This window comes from Zeus faber, assembly GCF_960531495.2.
Source record: "Zeus faber genome assembly, chromosome: 5".
Classification (NCBI taxonomy): Eukaryota; Metazoa; Chordata; class Actinopteri; order Zeiformes; family Zeidae; genus Zeus; species Zeus faber.
In genome coordinates, this window is record NC_137192.1 from 15,125,107 (window position 1) to 15,143,273 (window position 18,167).

The 18,167-nt window shown below is 42.9% G+C and overlaps 1 protein-coding gene across 3 annotated transcripts; it reads left to right on the top strand.

Annotated features, from left to right (window-relative positions):
• Positions 1-16,217, top strand: LOC307230091 (protein polybromo-1-like). Of its 3 annotated transcripts, none has more exons than XM_080000295.1 (30): positions 1-44; positions 930-1,076; positions 1,231-1,328; positions 1,734-1,881; positions 2,150-2,293; positions 2,518-2,634; positions 2,902-2,970; positions 3,065-3,163; positions 3,566-3,651; positions 3,767-3,858; positions 3,957-4,173; positions 4,262-4,403; positions 5,605-5,690; positions 6,947-7,226; positions 7,312-7,417; positions 8,212-8,851; positions 9,333-9,544; positions 10,114-10,299; positions 10,401-10,558; positions 11,022-11,267; positions 11,754-11,899; positions 12,003-12,160; positions 12,819-13,002; positions 13,087-13,294; positions 13,772-13,970; positions 14,067-14,138; positions 14,659-14,814; positions 15,237-15,304; positions 15,479-15,692; positions 15,805-16,217. In XM_080000295.1, exons 2-30 carry the CDS (start codon positions 936-938, stop codon positions 15,969-15,971), a joined length of 4,839 nt encoding a protein of 1,612 aa, XP_079856421.1. In that variant the 5' UTR covers positions 1-44; positions 930-935; the 3' UTR covers positions 15,972-16,217. The 3 variants fall into 3 exon arrangements, with proteins under 3 accessions (XP_079856421.1, XP_079856422.1, XP_079856423.1); XM_080000296.1 differs by having other exon boundaries at positions 15,808-16,217; XM_080000297.1 differs by lacking the exon at positions 14,659-14,814.
• The last annotated feature ends 1,950 nt before the right edge of the window (positions 16,218-18,167 follow it).

The following is an 18,167-nucleotide window of genomic DNA, read 5'->3' on the forward strand; positions in this document are numbered from 1 at the left end:
CGCACTGTGGCTCGGGGAGCGCGGCGGACGCCTGTAAACACCAGGTACGCGGCGCCCGGGGGACCGGCGGCGGCCGTTTGTTGGCCGGCGTCGGCGTTCGTGTCTCGGCCGCTTCCAAAGGGAGCGTTGCTGTTGAAGGGCGGCCCGGAGAGGCGGCGTTTATAACGTGCTAACGTTAGCCGCTCGACGCCGCTTTGTTCACCCATTCAATGCGACGCTAACGCTAGCCACACTGCGAGTTTAGTCCGGCCGAAAGTTTGGACTTTTTTTTTTTTCCGCTGAAGCTGTCACGCTGCTTCGGTCGAAGTGTCGGGAGTGTTGTAGAATCATTAAATAAATTAAAAAAAAAAAATCTAAAGACCGTGTTTATTTTCTTTGTACCCTGCAGGCTAGCTTATTAGCAACCGAGTGTGTAAACACACTCACCGTTTACAACACTCACTATATCCAATACTGTCTACGTATGTCTTTATATTACATCGTTATGACCGTTCTCCACCATGGTACACACAGTACATTTACATACTTTATACTATATGAGTGTGAAGCAAACTTGCAAAATGTACTATTTTTGACAGTGTGGATTGTTGTTGATACAGGTTTCATGTGCGTTGTACTTTTTTCATTGTATATTACTAAATGTTAAATTTGTATTGGGTAGTGTTTACCTGGATTTTACATTGCCTTTTTTTAAACACCATTTTAGGTTTATTAGCATGTTTTTCCTATTATGTAGTGATTATTTAGGTTCACTGCATATTGCCAATTTTTCTATTTTTATTTTTTTTCTTAGCTTTAATATACTGCCTTTTTTTAAAAATGTTATTCTTATTCCTTTATCTTTATTCGCTGTTGTTTTAATGTGTGCTGCTGTAACACTGCAATTTCCCGCTGGTGATGAGTAAAATATATCTATCCACCCATCCCAGCCAGCGATGTCAATGAGCTCCAAAAGGAGAAGAGCAACATCCCCCTCCAGCAGCATCAGCGGCGGAGACTTTGATGATGCCTCCTCCTCGACTCCTGGAAGTGGGAGGAAAAGGAGGAGAACCTCTAATATACCCACAGTGGACCCGGTAAATACGCAGCGCAATGCTCTGTCGGAATTCCTTCATCATAACTTGTACACATTGGGGTTAACACATTTACATAATGTTTTATTTTTCACATATGCAGCTGCAGGTTTTTCTCTTACTTTTAAAATGATTATTATACACCCTTCACCTCCAGATTGCTGTGTGCCACGGACTGTTTAACACAGTCAGAGACTACAAGGATCATCAAGGGAGGCAACTTTCTGAATTTTTCATGAGGGTACCAAAGCGAAGGTACTGTCACTGTTATATCCCTTGCATGCAGGCAGGACCTACAGACCCTAATATATGAACTTAGAACGAGCCCTGTATATCTACATAGGGAGCGAGTCCCTGTCCACAGAGGACGTTGCAACTCTTTTTTTACTGTTGAAGGCAGACATCACATTGGATTGAAAAATCACATTGGTATAGCAGTAATTATATGCATGTTAATGGCCTACATTCTATCTCGGATCAGTTATTGCAGGTACTTGGCGAGTGAAAGACCAAACAATGTTTTCTTGTATCACAAGCTGCTTTAGCCAATGGTTGGCATAACAGAAATAAAATGAGATAAATGGAAAATACAAAAGCATGACACAGAAATATTCAGGAGTTTGAAATATGATTATTACATGCAATCTTGTCTCTCTTTAGGAATCAAGCCGATTATTATGAGGTGGTTTCCCAGCCCATTGACATGACAAAAATCCAACAGAAACTCAAATCCGAGGATTATCATGAAGTGGAACATCTTACAGCAGATTTTCAACTCATGTTCAACAATGCCAAATTGTACTACAAGGTGGGGAAGTGTCACTTTTCTTTATGAACTTTTTATTCAGTTGTTGTTAACTGACTTCACTGTCTGAAGTGGTTGCAAATTAGTTAAATTCTAGATCTGAATGTCATTATCATTTAACAGCACATCTGAATATGCATTTATCAAGTAATACAGTAATTCTGTAAAATAAATTAATAACAACGAATGGAGATGTAGCCTAACTTGTTTTTTTCACTTTTAATTAGTTATATGGTTTGTCTGTATCATAATATTTGTTTTTATAACCAAGGTTGAAAATGAAGAGTACCAAGCTGCGTGCCGGTTGTGGGAGTTGTATGTGCAAACAAGGAATGAGTTTGTGCAACCAGGGGACGGGGACGATGATGATGACGATGATATGCTTGATAATCCAGGGATTTCTACTGAGGATGAGGTAAATATATTTAAAAGTTTAATATATTATTTGACATATGCAACCATATAAACCAAATCAAATGAGCTAATAGACTATGTTAAAATATGGTACATTTATGGGCCCAAACGTGCAAGCCGCAAATTAATTCATAATTTTACTTCCAATCTATTTCCATGTGAATATATAGAAAATCAATGTAATATCTTTGGAAAATGACGAATCACTGCATATTTGTCTTGTAGACCCCAACTGCCTGTCTGAAAGAGGTGTTGGAGCAGCTCTTGGAAGCTGTGGTGTCACACACTGACCCCTCGGGACGCCTGGTCAGCGAACTCTTCCAGAAACTTCCTTCCAAAGTGGTAAGTTCCTCAAGAGTTGGTTCAGGATGTACTTACAGTATATGTGTGAATCTAACCCAGCTCCGCCCCGATCGTGGAGAGCCGTTTCATATTCGCATTGAACAGCCGAATCCGATGAGCTCAATACCCCAGTGACGTCACGTAACCAGCGTAATGCATTTATTGTCCCAGCCCTCGCAGTGTGTTTAAATCTAACCTCTGGTAAAACCCACATTGATTGAAAAAACTGTGCATTTTTACCCCTAACTTTATATTTTTTGTTGCTAGCATTATCCAGACTACTATGCAGTTATAAAGGAGCCGATTGATCTGAGGGCAGTCACTCAAAGAATACAGGTATGCAATTTGCTTTAATTTGCTGATGAATAAATGTAATGTGTGTGTGGTGTAATGTTTTGTGTTTTGATCGCTGATTTAATTCATTCTTTAGGTTGGATATTATAAAAGTGTCAATGCTATGGCCAAGGATATTGACCTGCTCACCAAAAATGCCAAAACTTACAATGAACCAGGATCTCAGGTTTTTAAGGTAAATTAGCTTACATTTTTGCAATTCTTGTTCTAAGCTGTCCTAAACTGCACGTATAGATTTTGGTTGGGGTTGTGTAATACATAAGAATGGGAATTTCATATCACAATTCTAGTGTCCAAAACTATTGCAGTTTTCCGTGTATCACTCAAAGAACAAAATTAAAAATTCATAGCCAGAGTTTAAATGAACAAAGTCGATGATCAATTGATATATTCATATCGATTATCAAGATGAAAATGAGATGGTATAGTGGTCAGTTATTTCATCATGGTAACTTAAGACTGGTACCCGTCCCATGCCAATACTTTCTTTGAGTAAAGCGGATTTTGAAGAGGTTGTGACAGGGATCCAGTAGATATTGTTATCAATAAATAACAAACATTCTCTCTTGCCAAACAGGACGCAAACACCATTAAAAAAGTTTTCATCCAGCGAAAGACTGATCTTGAACATGCCGAGCCTACTAAATCTAGTCTGCGCATCAGGTACTTATCACTATGAAGAACATATTAAAATTTTCCTCATACCTTTCAGTAAACGCTGATGGAGTACGTATTCTAACGAGGTTCATCCTTACACGTCGTGTGTTTCTGCGTGAAGGAACCGCAGGTCTGCCCAGGGTGAACGACTCTCTGCCGGCAACGCTTCACTTCAGTACGGCTCAGAAAGCGAGGATGACCCCGTGCTGGCCGGTAAAAAATGAGAACAGCAGGAAACATTCTGCTCACTGTGGATGTAAACAGACCGTGATGGTTATAACATCCTCCAACATCCTCGTTTACGTTTGCAGGCTCTGTGCGCTATGACGAAGGCGAATCGGAGGCCGAGTGTCTGAATTCGAGCGTAGACCTGAGCAGCCCGGTCTTCCAGCTGTACGAGGCCGTGAGGGGCTGCAGGAACAACCAGGGCCAGCTTCTCTCGGAACCTTTCCTGCAGCTGCCCTCCCGCAGGGAATATCCTGACTACTTTCAACAGATCAAGCAGCCCATCGCCCTGCAGCAGATCAGGCAAGACACTGTCTTTCAGTCAATCCTGGACCAATAAGGTGATAAGACGTGCGGTCAGTAGATTTAACCACCTTCCATTTCCGTCCAGAGAGAAGATGAAGAATGGCGAGTATGAGAGTGTGGAGCAGATGGATTCCGACCTAACAGTCATGTTTGAGAACGCCAAGCGCTACAACATGCCGACCTCAGGCATCTACAAGCGTTCCATCAGGCTCCAACAGATCCTCCAGGTAAATAATATTCCGACTGCGGCATTCTTTTTCACGATTCTTTTACTCAGAATATATAAAAGTTGGTTTTGTGTGTCTTAAAAATGCAGTGTGTAGAATTTAGTGGCATCTAGCGGTGAGGTTGCAGATTGCGACAAACTGAATCCCCTACAAGCTAACATAAGTGAAAAAATGCAAAAAATCTATTTTATTCTAGGTGTTTAGTCTGATAGTGAAATTGATTGAGCAGGATACATATTTTATTATCTGTTTGAAAAGTCAAAGACCAGATGGACCAGCAGGTAATGTAACGGCGGTTTGAGGAAGAGCCAGTGTGTGGGTTGTCTGTTCTGAGCTACTGTAGAAACATGCAACGTCCTCTGTGGACAGGGACTCGCTCCCTATGTAGATATACAGGGCTCGTTCTAAGTTAATAAAAACACAGCTATTCTTATTTTCATGGGATTATACACTAATTAAAACATACTTATGAATATTGTATTCCATTTCTGCCAAGTCCGTTCTGTAAATTCTACACACTGCACCTTTAAGTCGGGCTGGGTATTGGCTCTGGCTATGGGATATCGCAGTTCGATGACCATATAAAGGGCCACGATTCTGTACCTTCCGATATTGATTAGGTCGCTGACGATATGATTGTTCATCAGTTTATTGACAATTTATACATAATGGTAATTGCTACCAAATTTTTTGTGTGCAGCAATTAAATATTTAAATTCATTTTTGACTATGGTGGTATTTGATTTCAGCGAACTTCAAAACAAAGTACCAGTATTACAATTTTCTAAATTGATTCAGAAAGTGAAATACAGGTACTCCTCACTTAACAACCTACCTGTGTAACGTCCATTTGGACTTACGACCCGCTCTCATCAGTCTGTTTTGTGCGCTGCGTTCAATGCCACGCCGTCTTAGCGTCAAGCATCTCATTGTTCGTCACTGTTCTCGTTCTCAGCCTCAGTCTCGTTCCCGCAGTCTGTCAGTATTCACTACACTAGCGTTCGCAATGGCCACGCCCCCTTACCGTGAAATAACACGGGTCCTCGCTTATCCACCAATTTTGCTTGACGACCTGGTCCTAGGAACGGAACTCGTCGTCAAGTGAGGAGTACCTGTAATAAAATAAAATTGAATCGTATCAATATATCAGTATCACTTTTTTTTAACTCGGCGCTAGTATTAAGTATCTGTCTCTTTCCAGTTGAAAAAGCGGGAACTATTGAGGAGGGATGATGAAGATGGAGACAGCATTTTATCATCTGATGCAGGGAGCACCAAGAGGAAAAGGTATGTTTCAAATGCAACTATATCCTTCCAATTGGCTGAAACAGATTTCATTTGGAATTAATGATGATAAAGATTTTTACATTTGGTTCAGTGAATTATAGGAAACATTGAAGTTATTTGGTAAAATAACAGAATTAACCTCAGTAAAATAATAATTATCTATTCAAATTAGGGCTGGGCGGTATGGCCTAAAATTTATATCACAGTATAATTTGAAGCACCGACGGTGCTAACGGTGTATGTATATCACAGGTTTTTCCGAGAATTTCAATATAAATGCCTCTAACTTTTGCCATCATCCACGATTTTAAAGAATCGTAATTCAATACATTTTTAAAAAATGTTAAATTTATTTAAATATTTCAATAATAATAATAATTTAAAAAATTCCATGTGAATGTTTTAGTTAAACTAGAGGGCTAGTGAGATAGCATTAGCTTTGGCATGAGTTTCTTATGGGCTGGACAGCTAGGAGGGCTGACAGTGGTAGTGATGGAGTAGTGAAACAACTTTGCTGCACGCAGCCCCCCGACGGAGACAACGCGTCCCGTTCCCCACAGCGTACTGTGAGTGAGAGGGAGTGGGGCTATGCGGGCGCTGCAGAGGAGTGTTTGACTCGCTGTCAGAGAGGAGAGAAAGCGCAGCTGGTATAGCAGTATATCAATAGTGCAGAAAATGAGTATTGAAACAGTTTCAAATATTCCGAATGTAAAGAAAAATCGATATTAACACTAACCCTATATTAGATTTGTTAGGGCTCTACTGGTCAGCACAGTATAGTCAAAATCCATACCGTAGGGCAAATTCATACCGGTGTACTTTCTCATTTATACTGTCCAACCCTAATTAAAATGAGTAAACGCAATGAATGACACCACGTGTGTAATAACCAGTGTGTAATTCAGAATGCTATATCACGTACAATCTCCTGGCATTAGGTCTGTGCCATATTGGCAAAATTAAACTGTTACAAATGTTTTTTGTTTTTTTTTCTTATTTATTTTTTTATATATATATATATTTTTTTTTTTCAAATTCCTCAATATCAATTATTTTATGATTTTTTGAGGTGAGGTAATAAGATATGTGTTAGTTATGGACAAGCAGGTAGAGGCATTGGTTATAATGCAGAAATTGCATTACTATACTGTAATCCGTTATTAATAAACATAAATTAAGTCGATCACCCAGACCTACCTGTTATCACTTATCTAACTTGTTAAACTTATCTTTAATGTACTTTGATTCTTTCGCAGCCATAAGAAGAACGTCAAAAAGAACAGAATGAAGGCCCTGTTTTCTGCGGTGATGGAGGTAAAGGAGCCGGGCTCCAACCGACGCCTCTGTGACTTGTTTATGGTGAAGCCCTCAAAGAAGGACTACCCTGACTACTACAACGTCATCCTGGAGCCCATGGACCTGAAGACCATCGAGCACAACATCCGCTCGGAGCGCTACACCACGGCGGAAGCTCTAATGAACGACTTGAGGCTGATGTTCCGGAACGCCCGGCACTACAACGAGGAGGGCTCCCAGGTGGGCGGTGCGCCCGCGTCAGGACGAGGGAAGCATCTCTTTAAAAGCCATTCTCTCTGATTTTCGTTGTCTTGGTCCTTCGTAGGTGTATAACGACGCAGACATTCTGGAGAAGGTGGTGAAGGACAAGCATAAGGAGTTGGGTCATACTCCCGAGGAGGAAGATGTGGGATCTCCGAAACTGAAACTGAGTATGTTTACCTAAAATACATACATACACACATAACTATGAAATAAAAAGCCCAAGATGTAGGTACCCATGCTCTTTGATGTTTAAGGATAGGTTCTCTGTTTTTCAACCCAGTCCTTATTAAAACATTACTTCCCATCATATATGACTGTTCATAACATAACCTTGCTGAATGTTTTACGATTGAGAAACCTCCTGAACTGCTGCAGCTTCTCACTGTGTGTAAATGCAGTCCAATGGGGCAACGTCTTAGGCCGTGAAGACTCATGGAAATCTGTTTTTTGAAAACAGGAAGCTCGCATTATTGTTAGATGGTCTTAACATGTAATACTAGTAAATTCATTGTCACAAACCATGCTTTTTAATTTGTTTTTTTCTGGGTTTTATTGGGAGTGGTTGTGCTATGAACCGTTAAAATAATAGGAACCAACACTTTAATAGGGCCAAATGACGAACCTGTCATTTAATCAGGGGTCTCAAACTACAGGATCAGGGCCAACATCCGTTGGACAGTTTTATGCAGCCCGGTGAACCCGCTACATGTTTATAATACATTGTTAAATCTGGCCGCAAATTAATTTTAAAATTATTATGCTTAATTCATCCATGCAATTTTAGTTGATGTTTTCAGAGTATAAAATTGAATATATATAACAAAAGATTTTTTTATGATTACATGTTGATTAAGCAATTCATGAAAAAAAACCTGTAAAAAAACAAAAAACAGGACAATTTTTTTTTCCCCTCAATCTTCAACGTGGCCCTAACATTTTAGGATGTCCATTTTAAATTCAGGAAAGAGCGGCGTCTCTCCAAAGAAGTCCAAGTACCTCACTCCTCTGCAGCAGCGACTCAATGAGCTCTACGATGCCGTGAGGAACTTCACCGACCGCCGAGGCCGGCGTCTCAGCACCATCTTCCTCCGCCTGCCCTCACGGGCCGAGCTGCCAGACTACTACGCCACCATCAAGCGGCCCATCGACATGGAGCGCCTGCGTAGCCACATGGTCGGCGGCCGCTACCAGGACGTGGAGGGCTTGGTGGATGACTTTGCCCTCATGTTCAACAACGCCTGTACCTACAACGAACCTGAGTCTCTGATCTACCGTGACGCCCTGGTGCTTCACCGGGTGCTGCTGGAGACCCGTAGGCGGCAGGAAGGCGGGGAGGACGACGGGGCCCCGACGGTGGGACACCTGGTGAGGGAGCTGATCAGGAATCTGTTTGTGTCGGTGCTGGGCCACCAGGACGAGGAGAGCCGCTGCTACAGCGACTCGCTGGCTGAGATCCCTGCGATGGACCCTTCCAGCCCGGAGAAACCTCCGCTCAACTTCGAGGTGATCAGGGTGAACGTGGAGCGAGGCCGCTACCGAAGGCTGGACGTCTTCCAGGAACACATGTTTGAGGTTCTGGAGAAGGCACGGCGGCTGCACAGGTATGGAAGCATGTTCTGAAATACCACCCACTGCAACCCGGATTCTGTTTTTCTTTTAATAAACTATTCTTATTTACTTTTATCTCTATACAGATAAAAAATATATATACTTGCTTTAATTGCCATTGATTGATTGGAGGGTGGTTAAAGGATAACTCTGGTACCTTTTTAGCTAAACCTTATTTGATTTGATCATTGGGAGTCAACCCGAGTATTTAGCGTCAGAATCTTTTAAATTGATCCAGTATTGAGAGAATAGCTTCAGTCGACTGCCGAGCACCGAGCTGCAATACATTGCACAAAAGGATAACCACAACCCGGCACAGTTGTCATAGTTCATTGCTCATTAGAATAGAATATTTCATAGATTTATCCAATATAATTTTTTGACACATTCATTGCATTCATATTTTTGGTACAATGCATCCTCAATGTTGATATTTTTTTAAATGCTTCCGCTTAAATAGTTATTTATTTGCAGGACCGACTCTGAGATCTTTGAGGATGCGGTGGAGTTGCAGCAGTTCTTCATTAAGATCAGGGATGAGCTTTGCAAGAACGGGGAGATCCTCATGACGCAGGCACTCAACTACACTGCAAAGCACCTCCATGGCGATGTGGAGCAGGAAAAAAGAGAGAAGCTCCCCAGAGAGATGGAGGAAGACAAGCTGAAGAGAGAAGAAGAAAGAAAAGGTATGTATGGACGATTGTCTTAAAGGACCAGACTGTTGTTTACCAGTCACCACAAAAATATTCCTTTCGGCGAGATAAATGGCTGTAAAGGGTGCCATCTTGGGGGGGGGGGGGGGGGGGCGATTGGGGTCCCCACATTGTTTTAAATTGTTTGATTTTGACGGGTCATAGCGATTGGGGTGCACAGAGAGCCGTATCCGGGCATGGACGATTCACACATATAAGAATATATTCATGATTCCCCATTGAAATGTTATCCTTGTTCATTTAGTCCAGTTAGTTCTGTTTTACCCTGTTATTGTAATGCACACTGACTGACAAAAAGAAAAGACGGCTCTGCTTGAAGAATCTCAGTTGACTGACGGGTTTCGGACTGGTGATTCGACTCGTCGGCTTTCAGGAGGCAGCCCAAGTCAGTAGTAATACAGTGTGTGTGCTTGCTAGTCATCGGGCTAAAACTCAATTTGACATTGGTGTGGTCTTTTAACGCATGCTTAATATGTTATGCTATTGATGTTATGATATGTGAAGTACATGTAATCCAGCGTTGCTTTGTTTTCTGACTAAAGAGGGTGATAAAGCTGAGGAGCTTCCAGGAGACGCGTGGCAGTCGAGCCCAGCCCGCACGTACAGCCAGGACTGCAGCTTTGAGAACAACACCTACCGGGTGGGCGACTATGTTTACCTGCAGCCCACGGAGACGAACCTCAAGCCACACATAGTCTGTATTGAACGACTATGGGAGAATGAATCTGGTACGCAAGTGATCCCTAGATCGCCTCCAATATATTGTGACAGCACATCTTGCGTGTTTGTGTATCGTGCCTTACTTGCGACTTTATGTTGGCGTAAACAGGCGAGAAGTGGCTCTATGGCAGCTGGTTCTACCGGCCCAGCGAAACTTTCCACTTGGCCACGCGCAAGTTTCTGGAGAAAGAGGTGTTCAAGAGCGACTACTATAACAAAGCGCCAATGAGCAAAGTCCTGGGCAACTGTATGGTCATGTTTGTAAAGGTGAGACGTCGCATATGTCTTGCAGAATCTTTTAACTGTCAGTCACCATGATATTGACCTGCTACACCTTCCTGTTATGGATGAATCACTCACACTATACTTACATGGCATGCTTTCCTGGAGAGAGCTATTGAAGAGAATCCTTGTACTACCTGTCCGAAATCCCGTGGGAGGAAAAATTTTATGTTTCGATTTATAACTTTTTGCTATCTGACCTAAAGGGAACTGTTATGGTTACCGTTCATCAAGGTCATAACCCTGGTTCTACCTAATACTTAGCTCTGCCCTGTACTAAAATACGCAGTTCTTACCTTTATACTTGCCTGCAACACTTTATTGAACGAGAGAGAGATTTGTCACTAAAATGTTCTTGAAATGTATTACCTTTAGCTGCAGGCACCTTCTAAATGTCTTAACTCTGAGATCTATTGACCTGATGTCAAATTTTACATTTGTTCTGCAGGATTACTTCAAACTCCAGCCTGAGGGTTACAAGGCGGAAGATGTATACGTTTGCGAGTCCCGCTACAGCGCCAGGAGCAAGTCCTTCAAAAAGATCAAGTTACTGGCAATGCCCGTCTGCTCAGTGAAGATGGTGCCTCGGGATGTGTCGCTGCCCGTGGTGCGCGTGGCTTCCATGTTTGCCAAACCTCCCCCGGAAAAACAAGTGACTTTGTCAGATGCAGACATCAACAGCTTTGTGGATAAGGTGAAGTAACATTACTTTTGGGCGTATACCTCGTAATTAACAAAGAAATATGCAGTCATTGACAGAAAAACTTGGAAGAAATCTAACATTTGATTTGAGTTGATGTATTTCAAAGGCTAGATGAGGTTTAGGGGGAATTGGGGATTGAAGTGAGCTAAAATGTACATATTATATTAGTCTACCATGAAAAATAATGTTTAGAGCAGAGGGAAAGGGTGAAGCTGGGATCTGGGTAGAAGGATGGAAAATTGTGAGTAATGTGTGTATTGCCCCTAAGACAGCAATCCTTGATGACATTTCATTCTAAGCATGATTTGTACCCTACAAAATGTCTTTCTAACAACAGGAGTGAGAATTAAAGGGTAACATCAGGAGTAAAATTGTAACTTACATTGTGTGTGTGTGTGTGTGTGTGTGTGTGTGTGTGTGTGTGTGTGTGTGTGTGTGTGTGTGTGTGTGTGTGCGTGTGCGCACGCCCGCGCACAGGAGAAAGAGGATGCACCTGTGGAGATGAGTGGAGCCGAGCCCGGCTGTCTGTACTACGACCAGTTACGCTACAGAAACACGTGGTTCAAAGTCGGAGACTGTGTTTACATCCAGTCACACGGTCTGTCCAAACCTCGGGTTGCCAGGTTGGTGAATTTGTTACAGCCACATGAAGCCACAGTGTGCGTTATTTGGTCAAATTCTAGTTACTGTTGGTGACGCTTTGCTGACTTGATGATTACGCTGTAGGATAGAGAAGCTGTGGGTGCAGAATGGAACAACTTTCTTCTTTGGGCCGATCTTCATCCATCCTGAAGAGACAGAACATGAGCCCACAAAGATGTTCTACAAGAAAGAGGTTTTCCTGAGTAACCTGGAAGAGACTTTACCCATGACTTGTGTCATAGGTAATGTACTTATGTTTTTTGTAATGCTTCTTTTTTACATATTTATTTGTATGCAAAATATTCAGCCAGGCTTTGACAATGGCTGGTGACCGTAGATCAACTTTTTTCAAAGCAATTATCCTGCTTTTGAGGACAGAAAATTTTGTTAACAACTAAATAATTTTGTATTTGTAATAATGACGATATTTCCAATAATAAGAATCCGAAACGGATTTGGTAAAATACTAATGCTTTAATAAGGTGTTTTTTTTTTTGTTTTTTTTTAATGTTAAAAATAACACTTCACATAAGTCATGACGAGGTCAGGAGTATCTCAAATTGATGAGTAATTGCTTCAGAGGCAAAAACCAAGTGCTTCTCATTGAACTGCTCTCTTGGTCCAACGTTGAAGCTATGCTCCGGAGAACTTTCCCGTGATCCAACCAAGATGTTATAAAATGTATAAGTTGTTCAAATGTGTAATTTAAAAGTAATTTAAGGAAGCACATTAGTGTAACACATTACCGTACATTAGTTTGATCTAGTGTCGGACTTAAAAAGGTCAAGGCATTGGATTTAATTTTCAAGCGTGTAGAAACCATGTTCAACTTCAGACTTGGACATGTGAATGGTGTTGGTCCTCTCTTCTGACCATGCTCTGTGCTCTCTTGCTCTCTAGGTAAATGCGTGGTGTCTTCTTTTAAGGACTACCTGTCCTGCCGACCCACCGAGGTTCCAGAGGAGGGTGTCCTGATTTGTGAAAGTCGCTACAATGAGACGGAGAAGCAAATTAAGAAGTTTAAGGGCCTGAAACGCTTCTCACTCTCCTCCAAAGTGGTGGAGGACGAGATCTATTATTTCAGGTTAGGCCTTCTCAACTATTTATTTCGTCAGCACAGTTTTGCATCTTGGTGCCAGGGTGTTATTGTATTCTTATATATATTCAGGAAGCTGATAGTGCCCCAGAAGGAGGCCTCCCCTCTGTTGGATAAGAAGATAGAGGAGCTGGAGCTCAAACTGGCAGATATGGAGGATGCGGATGAGGATATGGATGACATGGAGGATGATGAAGAGGCTCCAGAGACACCTCAGATGCCTCAAATGCAGACGCCTCTGTCAAGCGACATGGAGATCCTGCCATACACCCCTTCCCAGGTTTCATACACACTCATGCAGAGACACAAAAGACCAGTACTCACCTTCTTCTTCACCAGGGGGGTTCCAAATGTGTGTGCGTGTGCAATAATAAAATGGTGTGTGGTTCAACATTTTACTTCAACCGACAAAAATTTGCCAATTTGACATCAAAACTCACAATCAGTGGAGTTCAGTAAATGTATTTTGTGGAGGGGGAAACAACCAACATAAAAAATACAGCAAATAATAGTTTTGCTTCCGACCCTCTGCGATTCTGCAATTGAGAACCACAGTTTGGGAACCATGAACTACACCCCCAAAGTTGTAAAAGTCTGGCGCAGAGTGTTCCACAGCACCTGGTTCTAATCATTCAGTATTTGGCTTTCTCGCCAACTGACAAATGTTTGTGTCTTGCCATTTTGAGATGAGCTACATGGATTTTGCGTAGTGTACAATAGTGACGGGAACCTTTTTATTTTTTTGTTTTACAACCAGTCCACTCCTAAAATCAAGGGATTATCCAAGAAGGAAGGAGCCAAGCGGAAGATCAACATGAGCGGTTACATTCTGTTCAGCAGTGAAATGCGGGCGGTCATCAAGGCCCGGCACCCAGACTTCTCCTTCGGGGAGCTGAGTCGCCTGGTGGGCACGGAGTGGAGGAACCTGGAAGCCCCCAAGAAAGCAGAGTACGAAGGTGAGACGATGTGGTGCGATGCGATGGAGCACGACGGAGAGAAGCGTGCGTGGCCGGAGAGGGAACTGAAAGTCGGAGCCTTGTGTGTTGTTTCAGAGCGGGCGGCCAAAATTGTGGAGCAGCAGGAGCGCGAGCGAGCCGTCCAGCAACAGGCTTCCCCGAGAGCAGGTACCCCAGTAGGGGCGCTGATGGGGGTGGTGCCTTCTCCTAGCACTATGGGAATGATAAACCAGACCATGACGCCGGTGCCAGGTAAACCCTCTCAGAGTCAGAGAGAGTGTTTGAGACACGGCGGCTGGGTGATGAGGGTGGAAAACAACCCTCCCCCACAACTCTGACATTACGATTTTCCTTTTCTGTGCGTCACTAATGCATTCTCTAAATTCTTTGTCCGACACTAGATCAACAACGTAGCTGTATGTTGTTTCGGCTATTTAATGTTGGCTTTTGCCATTAGCTGCTTTCCATTTGATGTGGCATGCTTTAAACTGCATGACGTAACCGTTCAAACCATGTTCATTTCACCTCATTTAACCTTCTCGCTGGTTTTGCCTACTAACCTTCTCAGCCACATTGTTGCCGTTGTGTGCCAGTAGTCCTGCATGTTGTTCTAATAGTCTGTTGCATGTCATTTATGCATGAATGTGTTGTTCTCGTCCTCTCCTCACCCCCCTCCCCCACCCCCAAGGCATGATGGGAGCTTACGGGCCACCTTACATGCCCATTCAGGGCCCCCATGAGGGCTTGTTGAGTGTGGCTCCAATGTCGCTTCACCCTCTCGGGGCGATGCCTCCCCTCCACCTCCAGCAAGGCATGCCCGGTTATCCTGGCATGTCTCTCCCGGGTAAGGCCCTTCGTCCGAGCCACACCTGCTCAGTCACATTCAGTTTTGTCTCTCTCCTGCTGGAGGGGTTTACCTGGTCACCAGGCCGCGGTGCTCTGTTCCCCTCAGGCTGCCGTATCTGGTCTACTTGGCAAGCGGTCAGCTCTCAAGAGTTTTCACAAACCTCTCCGATAATTTTACTTGTATTTTCAATATCCACATTTTTCTGAGGAGCATATTTCTAATTTCTATACCTCACTCACGGACCAAACATGGTCTGCAGTTTAAAAAGTGACTGATTCAACAACAACCCCTTCACATACATCATACACATACTGTAACCTGTAGTTAATATTTGACCATGTTAGAATGTCAGTTATGCAGAAAGGCAACACGTGATTACTGCAATTACTAACAACTCAGAAATACATTTACTATTACAGGCATGATGGCTGCAGGTATGAATGGAATGACTGGAAGCCCGGCACCTGGAAACCACTACATGCAGCAGGTAAATAAAAATGCCATAGGGGCAATAATGCAAAGACTGAATTTGCATTAAAATCACAACTTCCTGGAGGGAAAACAAAACGTTTATTCAGTCCCTTATCATTCCATAAGGCAATTTAATATTCCATAAATGATCATGATGCTGATTATCATCATCACCATTGTGTTTTCTCAGCCTGGGATGTTCAGCCCCGGGCAGCTCGCTCCGCCACCGTACCCAGGACAGGGCCAGTTAGGTCAGCCCTCCCACCTGCAGCCAGCCAACCCCCTGTTCGTAGCTCCGCCGCCCAAGACCCAGAGGGTGCTCCATTCCGAAGCCTACCTCAAATATATTGAGGGCCTGAGTCCAGAGTGCAGCACCGTCAGCAAGTGGGACCAAACCCTCAAAGGTTAATAGCCTCGTTTGCTTTTTCTCTGCTCCTCTTTGTGAACGTGGAAAGCTCTGCCGAACCTTGAAGTTTCACGGAAAACGATTTGCTTCTCACCTTGTGTTTCATCCAGCAGCACAAAGGCAAGAAGCTCATCTGACCAAAGAACAGGAGAGCCGCCTCCCGGCTCACTGGCTGAAAAGCAAAGGTGCCCACAAGACCATGGCCGACGCTCTGTGGCGCCTCCGTGACCTGATGCTGCAGGACTCTCTGAACATTCGCCAGGCGTACAACCTTTAGAACCTTCCAAACCACTCGGAGCGAGCCGACTCAGTGGTCTGAGGATATGGACTTAAGTAAGAATACTAGACCATAGAAGCAATATTTTGTAACGAATCATTCATGGATTTTATATTTATTAGCCAGATAAGCTTGATGTAGTTTGTGTGCTTTTCTTCCCCCATTTTTATAAACCATGAAAGTTATTGTCTATTCAAAATGTTTTTTTTGGTGAAGGATATTGAGGAAAAAGAAATAAATTTGTAAAGCCCGCATATCACTTTGTTTTTTATTGTCCTGTTAAATTGTCTGTTAAGCCAATTACCTTATTTATTATTATTGGCAGAAGTATTTATACAAGAACAGGATTTCATTATCAAATATAATGCCAATATAATTTTTAAGTGATAATCCCTAACGTTGCGTTAAAAGAATTGCATTTGAAACGGCAAAAAAAAAAAAAAAATTAGCATCAGAGTTCACCCTCACCCGTTGACAGTTTTCCTTCTTCTGGTTGACAGATTATTTTTTTCATCACATTATTATTATTATTATTATTTTTATTTTTTTTTGTTTAATTTCAACGACGTTATTTTCCCCGACTACCACCCAAAATGATGCGAGAGAGAGAGAGAGAGGGAGACGGGGGGGGGGGGGGGGGGCTGGACTGTTACTGTGAAACCAACGTTTGCGATGTACTTCCTGTTGTCTGACGTCCCTTCCGGAAATGCTCATCAAGATCGGGCCATTCTCTTTAGTGTTTGCCTTGTCCGCCTGCCTCCCGCAGCCCCGCCGCAAAGCATTGGCTTCAAAACTTCCCGCTGGCCGCTCCTCGACGCCGGACGACACGGACACGGGCGCCGCGTCCCATGGATTAACCAAAAAAAGTGAACGGAACGGAAAGGAAAGTACGGGGCGTTTTTTTTTTTTTGTCGGCGGCAGGTGTGTTTGCGTGTCGGTGCTCGGGGTAACGCCGGTGAGCGTCGCCGACCCGTGCCCGCTGCCGGTGGCCGTGGCGTGAAGCTTTCCACCTTCCGGAAAAACGTGCAGCCAACGGTGAACCGCGGAGGGACCGGGGTCGAGTTCGCGGTGGACGGGGCCAAACTGTCAGATACGATACGCGTCGGGATGCTAACGCAATGCTAACGAGTCCCGTGTTGCCTGCCAGCGGCTAGCTAGCAGCTACACGCTACCCTCCTGTCCAGTCCGCGCTGCTCCCGCACATGAGACCCCGCTCCGCATTCCGACGTCGTCCGCGTGGAGCACGTCATTCTGTAGCGATTCAAATTAAAGTCGAGTCACTGCAATATAAATGACGTGGCTGTTGTTGAAGTTCCGTACGGCGGGGATGGCATCAAGAGCCGGTTCAAGTGCACCGCTTTCCAATTTGGAATCAGTTGTTGACCGATAACCTGGTTAATAATGTTGAACACACAACGTAACTTGGTATGAGTCGGTGTCCGGCACTTTGTATGCAAACGCTCATTATATGACCGAGTCCAGGACACCTTTGGAATGTCAAGCCCTTACCAGGTTACGGTTAGGTATGAAATGTCTACACAGATGTACTGTACCAACGTATTACCAGTAACATCACTGCATATAAGTGATACACATTAATGCTGTGTACTATCTGTACCTTCTTAACTTCCACCTGTCCACCTTGTGCTCACTAGTTGCTATGTTACTCCTTGTTAACTCTGTTCATCGATGTTTACATATGTTGTTTTGTTTTCATTTTATTTTAAACTCTTTGAGAAAGTGTTATATTGTCCTACAATATTGTTGTAGATTCAAGATTCAAGAGGTTTATTCTCCACATACATATACATACTTTCATACATATATGCAGTGAAATGTAATGCAACGCAACCCGGTGATAACACACAATATGTCCTAGGAAAAATTTATTTCTAATAGACCAACTAACTGACTCCTAAAACGTAATACAGTCAGTCGAATACTTATAGAACAAAAAATAAAAATATATGGAATAAAATAAAATGGAATAGATAGAGGGAATATGCTTGTGTATATGGAATAGGCAATTATGTATATACAGATATGTGCATTAAAGTGGCATGTGAATTGTAGTTAAACAGATCTTCTCGCCTAAGCCCTATGATGGAAATGAGAAATATAACTTGTCAAATGTGTCTTTTTATTTTGCTTTTTATTTATTATTATTATTATTATTTTTTATTTTTTTAGGCTGAG